Genomic DNA, 14,982 nt, shown 5'->3' with positions numbered 1-14,982 from the left:
CTTTCTTCCTGCAGCCATTTTCAACTCCTTCCTTAGTATTTATTGCAGACTAAAAACGGCCGACAAACCCCTCTGCCAGCGCATATGACAAGGCTCTGTAGAATGGATTTCAGCTTATTAAAGAGTTCCAGGCCATGTGGAGCTGATTTGGAGGTGTCAGGGAGATATAAACGCATCATCTTAGCAGAGTAAAATACGACATTGCACATCTTTGATCTGATGCGGGTCATCTCCAGAGCCCGCCTGTCCGTTCAGTCAGCACCAGAAGAACGCCGACCACGGCCTGTGAGGAAATGTGGATGGTATTATACCCGCACTCACATGCTCATGTTCCAAAGGAGCCGCAACAACCATATGGAGCCTATCGGAAACAAAGGGGCTGATGGGAGAATACAGGCTGGGAGGAAACAGGCTCGCGCTCGCTCTCACCTTCGTACCAGAGATAAAAGAGGAGATTATGCTTAGCTTCAGTTGATACATAATTCTTTCTGCATTGCAGTGCTGTCTAAAAGACAGGAGCTATTCATTAGTACCTATTCAATCAATATAGTTAGAGATAAAATACAGATGGGTTTCAGGGTGGATATTAGCACTAAATTACAAAAAATTAACCCATGTCACAATATTCGGTTTATGTGCATAAAAAATTCAACACACCTGCTGCGAATAAAATAAAGATATAAATCAAATTTTGGATGAATACTGGCCATACTAAAATAAACTCAGTTTGAATGTCAGCCAGAGTGTGTGATACACACAACGCCATGTCTATGACAACTTAAAAGGCCTCGAGTAAAGTTGCTGAAGTTCCTGAAATGACCCAGTAGGGACCTGATGGTTAAGAAGACATTACATTTAATCCTATTTCATGTCAGATTGCCCGCAATAGGTTATTACTGCTGCCTGGAACATAGCATGGAGTGAGGTGATCTGGATTACATAGTTTTATGTAGTACAGATGATTTTTAGGTGAGTTCCCTCACTTAGATTAGTACTAATTTTGACATTAAACCAACAGAGTGATTCTCTGACACACCTTTTTAATGAAGAGAAATCTAGACATATTGTTGGAAAATCATTTGTACTCCATAGGTAATGTTATGTAAGATCTGATACACATACAATTTTTCAGTTTTCAGAGAACTGAAAGGTGATTTTTCAAAAAATGTTGTAGCAACAACATTTTTTATATGCATCTTTCCTATGCTTAATATGATCTTAACCTTGAGATAGCCCTAAGATGACACTCTGGTACTGCTGATGTCCAGAACATAGCGCATAGATAATTAGAACTTGTTACTCTAACATAGATTCTATTCGTCATTCACATGTGTAGTTGATATGCATAATTTGATGGGAAACAAAAGAAGATACGTTTCTCTGCTTGAAACCTTACAAAACTGACCAATCTTCACTCACATATAAAGCATCGAACAAGACTGCTTTGGAGCAATGGACACTGGTAAAACAAATCTGACATGCATTATTGTTGTCTTATTCAAAGAGACAGTCCAGGCTCCACATTCAAATGGCCGTAAGTGGGAAAACTTGTGAGGCCTTGCCAAAATCTGCGTACAACAGGCCGACTCGAACATATGTTTGGGTTATTGTGAAACCCTGGACATTTTTCTGAAAAACAATAGGCAGAAGACTTTCATCGTAGTTGAAAAGATTGATTTATAGAAACCTATTAAAAAGCGCTCTTACTGCAAGATCAGGGACGCACACAAACATAGCACCGCAATTATGAAATTAAGTACATTTACAGACATCTTCAGGTTACCTTACATATATACTGCTGTTTGGCTGGGCTCAGTGATATTCAAATAAGGAGCACGTAGATAAAGTAGAGTACAGTACGACTTTAAGACTGAGTTTAACCTGTAAAAACTTACACCTGCGTGTCAGAATTAGAAGTCGAATCAAGATTTAGGAAATGTTTTTACCAATAGGACGATTGTTTCTTATTACGTAAGGAAATAGGAAAATGATTAAAATATTATATTTTATAGGAAATTATTAAAAGAGTATATTTTGATTCTAAGTAACATTACAAAAATATCTAGGAAACTATATATACATTTAACGAACCCTCACGGACACAACGGAGAGCTCTGGTGGCAGATCATTCGGACGATAATAAAAGTCACGTGCACTGTGAAACGTATAGAAAACATGACCTCATACATGAAGGTAGTTCCATGACAAAACGCACGCGCATGAACTCCCACCGGAGGCCTGCAGAAACACGAGAACATCTCATGCAGTAACAGGTTTCTTCCTGTTTAACTTAAAATCACAACAGGGAACGGAGCTATATTTTAATCTTCACGAAGATTCATGCAGCAACATTTATTATACTTAATAACTATAACACGAAAGAAACGTTTCAAAATTACCTTTCGAAAATGTTAAAAGTAACATATGGTGTTAAATGTATTAAATCTATAGTGTTAAATGATCAGAGATCATATAAAATTTACTGCAATACTGAAATTACTGTAATTAACTGCGTAGTACTAGTAATTTTAAAACGTTACGTTTGAAAATAAACTGAATAGGTGGCATCTCTCTTGCTGTTGTTCTATTATTATTATTATTATTATTATTATTATTATTATTATTATTATTATTATTATTAACTCCACTGCTATTTTGCGTATAGCAAGGATAATTCTAATAAATGCAGAAATTAACATCCACCTAAAATTAACAGTCGCACGCTTTAATATAACTCACAGGTTGATAAATATTTATCTATTGCATTCATAAAAGACTGCTTGTCTGACGTCCTTGCAAGATATGGTGTAACTTAAAACTGGTCCCGCCTGTTTATTAGTCAGCCAATCAGATTTCAATGTTACCTCCCACTTCATCTATTTAGCATCAGCGGCTGGGATAAAGTTTCCAAAAAATTTGGAAAAAACTTCCTGCGAGACGAAAACCGTGCCAAGCTTTAGTTTGAAGGTAGTGCATTTCAGATCAAACAGCAAGAGAATAGCACGCGCTTTGAGGAGGGAGATAAAACACAAATACTTTAAATCTTTCTTCCTGTCAGTCCACACGGATATACTTTCTAACCACGGATTCAAAGGTGGAGAACGTTTTTTCTTCTCTACCCTTGCATTTCTTTAAAAAAGAAATGGAAGAGAGTTCAAGTTCTCCCGTCTCCCCAGTGGATAGCCTAGTGACCAGCGAGGAGGAGTTGGACAGACAACAGAAACGGTTTGGAAGAAAGAGGAGACACAGTAAAAAGTCCAGCGAGGACAGCAGTCCGGGCTCCGTTAAACGGAGCAAAAAACCGAGCCCAAGCCGTACTCAGTCATATGAGGAGCTGCAGAACCAGAGGGTGCTGGCCAACGTCAGGGAGAGGCAAAGGACTCAATCGCTCAACGAAGCCTTCGCGTCTTTGCGAAAGATTATCCCCACGCTACCGTCGGATAAACTCAGCAAGATACAGACGCTCAAACTCGCATCCAGATACATTGATTTCCTTTATCAGGTGCTGCAAAGCGACGAGATGGACAGCAAGATGTCGAGCTGTAGCTACGTTGCGCACGAAAGACTCAGTTATGCCTTTTCGGTGTGGAGAATGGAAGGCGCGTGGTCGATGTCTGCGTCCCACTAGCAGCAGAGACGTCCATGCCATGCCAACGGGTGCGTAGCGAGACCACAATATTCAACATACCATGAACCTCACACTGCTTTCCAGGTTTTAAGTAGAAGCAGAAGTAAGGAATCAGTGATCATATAGCTTATTTAGTTTATACCAGAATCTTAAAACAGCTGTTATAACCCGACTGCAGTGGTTCTAACAGCTGTGCAGTGGTGTGTCTATTAATAATAATAATAATAATAATAATAATAATAATAATAATAACGTCCTTTGACAAGAATTTCTAGGACTATAATGGTTTGGACAGTTAGGATGATGCTTCAGAGGCTACAATCGTACAGCTCATCTTTGTCAGCCTTACAAGAGCGAAACTTTTTCAGTGATACGCTGCATTTAACACATTGCTATTTATAAAATGTTTACTGACATGTTATTAGGCTATTTATTCATTCATTTTATTTATCTGTTTATTTATATATATATATATATATATATATATATATATATATATATATATATATATATATATATATATATATATATATATATATGTTACTCTTGATAAAGTTGATATTTTGAGCTTATCTTTTCAGCTCAAAGTTGTATCGCATTGGCTCCTTTCCACGTTATTTCTCATTTGCTCTTCCCCGGTATGTTCCACTCTCATGAGAATTCAAAAAGAGCCCATTTATGTGATTATTTAAGACGGTGAAGGTTTGACCATCGGAATCTCAGTTTCTTATTCTTACAAAAATCCTGGGAGAAAGAAACCACAGCCATGCGCGGTCCCTCAAGTGTAATTTCTATTCAGAATGGAACGTTTTCCGTCTAGTTGTACACCACAGAACTGCGGGTGTAGAGTCCAAGATAGAACTTCATTAACCATATAAAGCGTCTTCTTGCTTAGCCTGTGATTAAAATGTCAATCGTGATTAGAACGCTTCTTATGCCATTACATAATCTGTAAGCATGGCCCTGTGCAAGACTTGAGGAACTCTTCGTGTGGCTAAGGAGGAAGACGAGCCCCGTACTGAGGCGTATAGGTAAACAGAGCTGATGCATGTTCAGCATCCATCTGTCCCCAGTGTCAAAGCAGACTACAGTATTACATACTGATGCGGAGAATATCCGCAACACTAACTGAAATAATGCAAACACAATTATAAAGGGTACACTTTTCCACTCTTCAAACTGACGAAGTTTGACCACCGCAGTCTCAAATAATTGTTATACATGTAGTTTCATGGAGGAAAAAAAACAACAAAAAAAACCCAGATTATTTTAAATTTGAGGTGCTGAATTTCAGGTCATGATATATCGGGAAATTCTGGCAGGAGAACTTGCAGAACATATTTGAGTCGCTCTCTGAAACCTTTCAGTCCCAGAGCTTCGCCACACCAGCATGGACGCCGCCATGTGTCACATTATGAAACCCAAGAAAACTCTAAATCTAAACTGTTATTAATTATATACTACACTTTATTAATTAAAGGATAATCACTAAACTTGGCTAGTAAGAGTAATTGGGCCCGTATTAATGACGTCAACCATCAATGTAATTAATCTGATTAGAACTTGACAGAAATAATTATTAATTTTCTTCAAAAACGAGACGTGTACAAAATTAAAATTTATAGCACAAGCTGGCCCACTTCGCCGATAGTAATCAAACTTTTGGTAAAAAACAAAATGTCTATATATTGTCATGAAAACCGCGTCACAAAACAAACAAACAAACAAACAAACAAAAAAACATTTAAAGCATTTGGACATGATATAAACCCTGCAAACCAACTTTGTACGCGTCAGAAGAGCAAGAAGTATAATTAGGCCCTATAGACACAACCTTTTGCTAGTTTATACTGAATTCAATGTGGTCTTTTCGTGTTTTTATATAAGCATAATGAGACGGAGAAAAAGGTAGACGTAGAAAATAGTTTCCCAAACAAAAGGACTATATTAAAAGCACTGCTATTTTCCAGTGACGTAATTACACAGCAGGATTTGTGCAACATGTTTAAGTCCAAACCCTTTTCCGGTACTGGCATATGGTCCCACTTAAGGTCAAGTAATTGATTCATTAATGACTTCCCATACAATGTTTTATGACTGATGCTAACTGCAAGAAAACACTATGAACTTTACACCTTAAAATGCACAGCAACACGGAATTTAATGATCTACGATTTGAGAATGATCTGGTATCATATAAGTTATAAATATATGAAGTTAACATACTACCGTGTTTTCTTGAATCTGATTCCAATTTTATAAATTTTGTTTTCTGCAGACTGTTTACTTCCACTAATTTTGAAGACGCCAAAGGATTTATTGAAGAACCTGTTAACCTCAAGAGACGTTATGTAATTCACAGCAACGGACGCGAGGACTTGAAGTACTATCGTGCATCAAGAACGACATGAAGAGAGGAACTCATTTTTCAACCATACCTAGATCAAGAAAAAGTAGCCGACGTCTCCTGCGTCCATCAATACATTTAATCGTTTTCACAAGTTATTCCTAAATGTCGTTATGGTGATAGTACCAGAAAGCCATCTGTTATCTTTAATGAAACTATATTTCTTTTTTTTAATCTCTAAATAGAAGAGTTTTATATTATATATAAATGCGTGTGTGTCTGTGTGCGTGCGCTCGCGAAAAATCTCGAAAAGTAATGTACATAATGCTACCTGTGAGTTTCGTCATCTTTTAAAGGGACCAATGCAATTTAGAGCGATACATTTTTGAAGTACGCTGCATGGATTATTGCCTTAGTTTGATTTTTTTCTAAGCAACAATCTCAGTTTCCGTCCATTACATTGTGCTTATTTATTAAACATCATTTTGAACAAATAAGTTGAACTGTGAACTATGATTCATAGATTCATAGAACTATGATTCATTCACATTGAATGAATATTCAACGACCACTGTAAAATCTGCACGTGAGATTTATCTTATTCCATTATTACTTAGCTCCATGTAGGTGGTTAAGCGAAAGCAAACTTTTTTTTTCACTGATGAGTAATCAGGTCTCTTTCTGTAGTGGAAAGACAGCGTCACCAAAAACCGTTATAAAAGTGCACAGGTTCATTAGCAGGGGAAAGCCCGAGCCAGTTAGTGTGTAAAATGCTTATACGGCTTAATAAGTACTCATTTAACTCGCTAAAGCTGGAAGAAAACTCTTTAACAAGCAAAGGAGCAAGAATAACAGCGGTTAAAGATACTAACTATTTTTTTTTAGTTGTTAAATTCCGTGGCCCCACCAGACCTTTTATTTTTTACCATCAAATCTAAACTCATTTGCAAAGCATGAAATTGTTTACGCCTAATTTTCCTCAGACACTGTGCGATAAAAATCTGCAGAAGTAAAATGGCTTGTTATATAGGCTAGCATTCACGAACTATATGTGATGAAAGTCTCCAGAAATGTTTGTGTATACCTAATTCTTAGCCGTGGTAGGAAAGTATTTAGAAACATTTCAAGAACTTCTACTTTTTCAGACCATTGGTGAATGAGATGGATGTCTGATCAAAATTTGAAACGTTTCGATTACAAGACCTCTAATAGGAAACACCTGAAATCTAAGTGTTTTCTATTACATCCTGTGGTTTTGGAACTGGAAGCTAAGAAGCTACAGTAGTGGCTGTTCCGTCCGCTACACAAGACATTGCGTTAATCCATGCACCTGCGACAGCGCGCTACCGCTAGGTGTTTGCCTTCACACAGTTATGCTGGTCCAGGTTTGAAGCATTTATTTACTTGCTTATTATTATTTCGGATTTGCATTTGTGACAGTTGCAAAATTGTGCCTTTTACCAAAAAGAAAGAAACAAGAAAAATAAAAACAACTTCTTCCAGGTCAGAGTACAGACAGTGGTGAAAATCTGTAAAAATCAATATCCCCGCGCAACCAGCACGTAAAGACGGTAATGCTTGCGCTGTAGAAGAGAAAAGGCGCGCGCCTCCGTCGGCAGCGCGTTTGATAACGTCTCATTATCCAAGCGATCAGAAACTGCGCTCGAGCCAAGCGCGCCCCGGGCCACGGTTACAGCGCGCCGCAGACCCCAGATGTTTCCCGTAAAATCAGACGGAAAAAGCAACAAAATTTTAATTTGCAGTAAAATGAATAAAGTAAAGGTTCACACCGTGTGCGGCTCAACCCCCCCCCCCCCCCCCCCCCCCCCAAAAAAAAAAACAACCAAAAAAACTGGCATTACAAAATTCATGTTCGCTGTAACCCGATGAATACGTAATAGTGTGAGGGTGCGGTAGCGTGAAGCAGTTTTTTTTCTTCTTCAAGTGAAACTACAGTAGTAGAGTCAGACGCACCTTGCTAACATTTCTTACACCTTTTGTAGGAAAAAAGAAGTGAACCTAACAAGTTCTGATTGCTGAGGACATGAAATTTTACCGGTCTTCTCTCCAACATTTATTTTTGGACCAGAGTTAAACATACAGCCTTACTGCATATAAAATAAGTAATAATATGAATATGTATTAGGAGTAAAAGATCTGTGTTCAGAAGAGCTAGTTGTGTGGGGGTCTTCTAAGCCAGTTCCTCTGGAGGTTCAGGATGCATATCTTTTAGTCTCTTTGGTCCAATATTCAGATATTAATCTTAAAGAGTATTATTCAGTAACACTAATGGAGACTGCATTTAAACCTGGAGTGTAAGGTCTTAAATGCAGTCTCAGTGTTGGGTCTAATTTCATACAAAACAATGACATCTATGGAGTCTCTCTTTTGGACCCTTTAAACAGGTGTAGAGTATTTCCTTCTAGCACCAAAACAAACAAAAGAAAATCCCCCAATTTTTCATCCCAACTGATGTATCCTACAGAATTCTGGCACTGTGACTCTCAAATTCTAATAGGATCCAAAAATCCAAAACTGTAGTGTGCAAGGACCAAGGTGGCTGGGTGTTGTAGATGTGACTTCCCCTCTCCCCTGATTCCGTATCTCTCCTTCCTTGATCCGTTACAGAGCTGACTCCAGTCATGGTCTGAAAGAGCTCTGGCAGCCACGTGAGTGGCTCGGCATGTACCGTCCCACGTGTCCCGTCCCACGTGTGCTACCCCGTGTGTGCTACCCCAGTCTGGCGAGCTGGCTGGAAAGCTCAGAAAGATGACCGAGTGAGATGGCGAAAAGACACAAAAACGTGTGTGAGAGCACATTAGACTGCAGGCTACTTAACGTGTGGCACAAGCATCTAGGAAATGTTATTCTCATCCATTTTTGTACTGCAAATGAAGTGTGCAGTTAACTGGTCCTCATACATATTCATTTTTATAAAGAAGGTCGTGTATATGCATTTCTCAGAGAAGGGTTGTTCTGAATGCCTTGTTTAGAAATTTCCTGTTTGCATCCTTACGATCTTTGTGCCTGCTTAGACGTTGCTACTGTATGAAGCATCTTGAGCAACCACTATCTGGACACTTCACTAGTAGATGAAGATTTACCAGTGCTGTGTGCAGCATCGTCCACTGTGCAGAGTCACAGGATGCACATCTGCCTTGTGTGTTGTAACTTCACACTTTTGAGGCTCCACTTAAAACCACATTGATAGGGTATCAGTTGGCAGGTGGGAGTCTCCCACAATGCCAGTTTAAGCCATTTCTCTGCAGTCCATCACATCTGCTTCAGAAAACAGGTGTGTGACATGAAATGCTTACATTGTGTGTAAACAACTCTGGAATTCAATGGAGGGTGTCTAATGGAAAGAGAAAAAAAACCACCTGCGGGTCCTCCAGCTTTCAGCCTCGTGGTGGAGAGAGGAGTAAATTATGAGGTAGTGGGTTGCAGGGATCTGCCCAGGGAGCAAGAAGACCAGAGGTCATATGTATAAAACATTCCAGACTTAGAGGGCTCATCTCACATCAGCTGTGCCTTTCATATGCTCATGAATCAAGTTGTATTGACAAGAGAGAACTGGTTCCAGATCAGCAGGCATTACGCTTAAAGTTTCTAAGCTTGCCTAAGATCTCTGAAGTGCTGGCTAACATAATGAGTATCTGCCATGCATACTGTTCCTCTAGCAGCTGGAGTATGAATCGTGTCCTTCCGTGACCCTTGCAAAAACCATAGTCTGACCTGCCAGTCACATGACCTTTGCTTCTGACCCGGGAAGCAGGTTTCCAGGACCTAGCTCCACATTTCTCACCTTCTCTCCATCCCTCCTCCCTGTCAGAGAGTCTCCCGGCTCTTAAAGGTGGAATTAAACTGCACAACAAAATGGGCTAAGAACACTAAAGTGGTTTGTAAGGCTGGCTATAAATGTGGGTGGAGACGTGCATGTACAAGGCCAGCCAGGGGAAATTACAACTGCACTGAAATGCTTTCCCAAGCCTGCAACGTGTTGCAATATCCAACAGCCTCACGGTCCCTTCATCTCAGACTGCTCCTGTCCAAGCCTGAGGATGACTGCCCAGAGAATAGCAAACCTATAACAAAGTACTCTCAGCAGAGTAGGGCACGTAAAAAACAAGATCAAGTTAGCAAGGTTAGAGGAAATTACTTTTAGCCATCAGACTACATCAATTTAACCATAAAACCTGTGCTTAATATACAGTTTTGTTTTGTTTCCCCATCTAATTGTGCAGTATGGTTGGTCAGCCTGAAGCTTCAGTACCTGATTGGTTAATCTAAATAGAGATCAAAACCTATTCCTGGGGGCCATGGAGACTGTCCTGAAGAGCCATCGCCATCGGCGCTCCTTACAGACTGTGTTTAGTTGTTTACTGCGTGAACTCTGAGTTGGTTCTCACCAAATAATCTGAGTACCTCTGGCAAATATTTGGTAGTCATTTTTGTAGGCTTATAAACTAGAAGTTTTATAGTGGATTAAAAGAAAAAGCAATTATTCATTATGTGCTATTAGTTTCTGCTGTAGATCAGAGGAGGATGGGACCCTCTTCTGAGCTTTGGTTCCTCTCTAGGTTTCTTCCTAATGCTCCCAGGGAGTTTTCATTGCCACAGTCACTTTGGCCCTCTCATTTCTCATTAGGGCCCTGAACCCAGATTTTTTTATATGATTCCTGTAAAGCTGCTTTACGACAACACATCGTAAAAATCACTATGCAAATAAATTTGAATTTGCAGTTATTTGTAGCATCTACCTAAAAGTCTTCAACTTTCTGGTTCGGTATGTAATAACCTGGTCTATAGAGGCATTGAGCTCACACTGTGGTACACACACATGCACACACACCACCACTTTCCCCATTCATTAGCAGAGGGGTCATATAGGGTCACCTCATGCATGCCACCAGAAGAGCCAACTCTCTCATGCGAGCGTAAACACACACACAGAGAGTCAGTAAACTCTAGCACCCATAGCACAATTATACCTCAGCGTTTTGTTTAATCAAACACAGTCACAGTTGTTACAAGGGAACATTATAAAATTGAATTCAGAAAGAATTCCATGGAAGTGTTTTCCCATCTGGAGAGTAGGTTTCCTGTGTGCTTGGATATTTCCAAAAAAACCCTTCTGCTGGCGAGCAACTGTAATAAACAATACCCATCAAAATGAGATTTAAGAAATGAAATACAATAAAGAAAATCTCTAAGGAATTCAGAAAAATGTTACAGAAAAAACAAAATAGTGTTATTCATTCTAAAAAATAGAAACAGCTGATTCAATTCCTATAGCTCATCAGAAGGGAAATCAAAAAGACATATCGGTCCAGTTCTTTCTGTGAGTAACCTTTAGAAACCACAAAAATGGAAAACAATAAGCGTCTTTACGCAAAAATTCAATTTCATTGTAGTGGCACTAATTAAATTATGTTTGCAGGAACTGGAAAACTGACAGGCTGCTTAACTGCTCAACTTGCTGAATGAACAAGTGTAGTGTTGAAACAGTAGCACACCACTTTGTGCTAGCTGAGGGAACATTCAGTCTCCCTCATTCTGTAGTCATTTTACCTCTGCTTGTGTGTGTGTGTATATGGGAATCATGCCTTTAGAATTGAACTGAACTGAATACAACTGAATGGAGGAATCCATCTGCTTTTACTGAACATATGGAATACATTGCAAAAAAAGATGACAAATTTGAAAAGTCAGAAGTTCCTGTTCCAGAAAAAAGTCTTGTTTTTCTTCCATCAAAAATAACTAATTTTAGTATGCATTTAATGTCTACGGTGTAAATATTCATCTGTAAGATGAGCCTGCTATACTATACACTACTGAGTAGCCCTTCTGTATTGTCTTACAGCAAAGACAAGTGGAGTCGTGTCCAAATGAGAAAAGTAAAACTTGGAGAAAAAAGAAAACACTATTATAGATTATAGATATTACAGATTGATTTAAAAATTTGTCTCCTTTATATTTCTTAATTTGTATGCCTGATGTGTAAGATGTAAGCTTGTAAGTGTCCCATGTAGTGAAGCCATGAAAGGTTTCATCTTTTAGTCAGATCCCATCTGTTTTATCCCTGCAGCCATCTTGAGATGATGCTTCATAGAATAATAATAAAAAATCACCCCGGGTAGTAGCTATTGTGCGATAGCTAACTAACTGGATACTGATGGCAAGAAAACTGTAACAAGCCAAATGTATTTAATTTGAAGTGTCTAGTTTACCACATTGATCTTAAACTAGACAATTCCAATTAAGTACGTTTAGCTTGTTACAGTTTTGTTAAATGGCTAGATATTTATGCTAGTTTCATTAAAACTTACTAAGTCATTTTTGCCTCATCAGTCAGGGTTTTTTAACTTTAGCAATTTTTGTATTAGGCTGATATTTAGGAGTTCATATTTTTGTAATGTAAACCAGAGACAGTTTATTCTCTTTTGAGACAGTTATCAAGAGTATTAAACAACAACAACAACAACAAAAAAATCTACTTAACTTCAGAAGTAAGAGGGGAAAGATTACAAAAACACATTGCATTGCTCATCACACCGAACCTTGAAAATGCAAATATTATTCAGTGGAAACACAAGCTCTTCAACATAAAAGGGCAGAAGGTCCGATTGGAGGATAATCTATATATGCACTGGAGGGATTCCATGTTTGTTGTTTTGGACAGGGCAGTAGCCCAGAGGAGATCACTGCGTGGAGATGTGTGCAGTAATGTGTTCCTGATGTGAAGTCTGATGCAGATACAAGCAAGCCCGTTTCACAAGGCTAGCACAGCCTGGGGGAGCAGTGGAGGCAGTGAAGTGGGCGGGGCAGGAATTCAAATCACTGAGGGGGCGGGGCAGGAAATCAAATTCGCTGTGAGGGGGTGGCGCAGGAACGTGGCAGGTGACCTGTATAATGCAGAAATAGGCGCAGGTTTAAATTTGTACATTGCTTTCAGAAAGGTATACGGATAGTTAATGCGAAAAATATGGCTCAGATCCCTCCAGGGACACCTCCCTCTGTGTGTGTGTGTGTGTGTGTTTCGCGGCTAACACAAAGTCTGGCAGCCCTCTTAATATACACAGTGGGACCAGACAGTGGAAAGCATTGTGTGAAGGGTAATTATTTACCATTCAGTGTCTCGGGACATGAAGGGCAAGAACCCAGAGGCTGCGTTTCAGCTGCTGTCATCTTTCCCCGTGCATGACGCTCTGTGCTAACCAGGTTCCGCCAGCAGTCTTTACCTGAGAGCACACAGTGATGGGTCAGTACACAAAAATGCTCTCCGAGCAGCTCTCCAGGCTGGGTGCAGCTCCGTAGACTAAACACGCAGCAAGACAAGTAAATGCAACGCAGCTTTCCAAACAGAGCGCACACGAGGCCCAGGCCCCGCGATAGGGCAGACAGACAGCCTGCGGCCTACAGGACCGCTGGTCTCTGATAAACGACCAAGCAGCTGTCTGGAACATCTGAGTATCAGTCAAACAATGGCACGCAGGGAGCTACGTGACCACCTTGAGCTGAGGCGGAGGCCAAAGCAGCCGCACCAGGGGAAGCGGCAGCGTGCGGTGGAGAGAGATGTCAGCCGGCGAGAGGTGCGCGTGCCCTCTCGCCGACAAGTCAGTCCTTTCTCATCGTGTCCCGTCAAAACAGCCGTGAACGTCTGATCTGTAATTTGGCGCGGGGATGCAGCTGCCTTCGGCTGCCGCCGTTCAGAGTTGGCAATTAAAAAGCTGCGTTAAGCCTCGAATGATGCGGGAAAAGGAGGCCCTTCTCTAATATAGGAGACAGTAATGACAGGCTGAGCGGCCCAGAGAGGAGGATGTACAGAAGAAAGAAAGCAAGCAAGCATACAGCGGGAGAGCTTGAGTGATTTGGGGGGTGGGGTGGGGGGGGGGGGGGGGGGAGACCGCAGACGGCACTGTCATTGTGGCAAACAACTCACTGGGAAGGTTTTTTTTTTTGTTTTTTTTTTCAGGATCTTATTGTGGGAAGGGATGCTTGACAGAGCATGTGATCACAGAAAAGGCTCTGTGCATTAAATCAAGTACAGAGTCTACACTAAGTTTATCTAACCCCAGGCTGCAGGGCAGGGGTCATGGGTCAGCCAGCCTGGTCAACAGTCAACTACTGATGAGCTCTCTGGCAGTTTCGCTGGCCCCTGCTGCCACTCCCGGCTACTGAGGGTCCTGAAAACGTGGGTGCATTCCCGAGCTTCAGGTCACCTTTGTCTGTGGGGTGTTGTTTGGAGTTGCTCCTTTGACGACTGCTAAGACAGTAAATATTGTCCCTTGTGTGTCTGTTCGTCTGCCTATACTCCCCACATACCTGACTCCACTGGCTTTCCCCATTACAGAAGCCAGGCAGCTAGATTTATGAATATTCAAACACCTCAGCTTGTCTCGTGGGCCTACTGTTCTCTGGGAGCTAGGCTAGAAAGTAAGCTCGCAAAACAAAGAATTAGTGGCACTAGCATTTGTTTATTTGAATACAGCTTAGCAGCTTGGGTACTGGTTTTGTTTGCTGTGTTCTTATTGACCTTTGCAATTGCTAGTATCTGTTTATTTACATTGATAGCTGACCCTCATCTTCCCTAGAACTGCTGGGAATCCCTGGAGGGAGTGCAATAAGGTCCAGTCCTCTCTGTTGCCCTCAACTGGCCAGAGGAGGCAGTGCAGCCTGTTACAGGCTACAGTTCCATGGCTTCACTAAAAGGTTTCGCCTACAAGTCTCTTACACGCAGTGGTAAAGCTATCGACCAGTAACGAGCACCCCATTGAAAAAGGAGCCACACTGGGCAGTTTAGACATAAAAGCCAAGCACAAGTTGCTGCCTAGTGTTTACTGATGAGTCCTGAAACCTTCTGCTAAGGGAGAGGAACCTGCTGACTGTGATGAAATAAGCTGTTATGACACAGGGGGTGATGTGCGTACATAACGTATGAAGAGGCAGGGCTTACAGCTGGAGTTCTCCACCAGTCCTGCCGAAGTAATGGTTGGCCAGCGCATGA

The 14,982-nt window shown here is 40.7% G+C and overlaps 1 protein-coding gene across 1 annotated transcript; it reads left to right on the top strand.

Annotated features, from left to right (window-relative positions):
* Positions 1-2,926: 2,926 nt before the first annotated feature.
* Positions 2,927-6,456, top strand: twist2 (twist-related protein 2). The gene is made up of 2 exons (XM_027009737.2): positions 2,927-3,657; positions 5,907-6,456. The coding sequence occupies exon 1, from the start codon at positions 3,143-3,145 to the stop codon at positions 3,626-3,628; it is 486 nt and encodes a 161-aa protein (XP_026865538.2). The 5' UTR covers positions 2,927-3,142; the 3' UTR covers positions 3,629-3,657; positions 5,907-6,456.
* Positions 6,457-14,982: the final 8,526 nt, after the last annotated feature.

The sequence above is a fragment of the Electrophorus electricus genome, chromosome 2 (assembly GCF_013358815.1).
Source record: "Electrophorus electricus isolate fEleEle1 chromosome 2, fEleEle1.pri, whole genome shotgun sequence".
Lineage (NCBI taxonomy): Eukaryota > Metazoa > Chordata > Actinopteri > Gymnotiformes > Gymnotidae > Electrophorus > Electrophorus electricus.
This window is presented reverse-complemented; position numbering and strand designations above follow the sequence as displayed.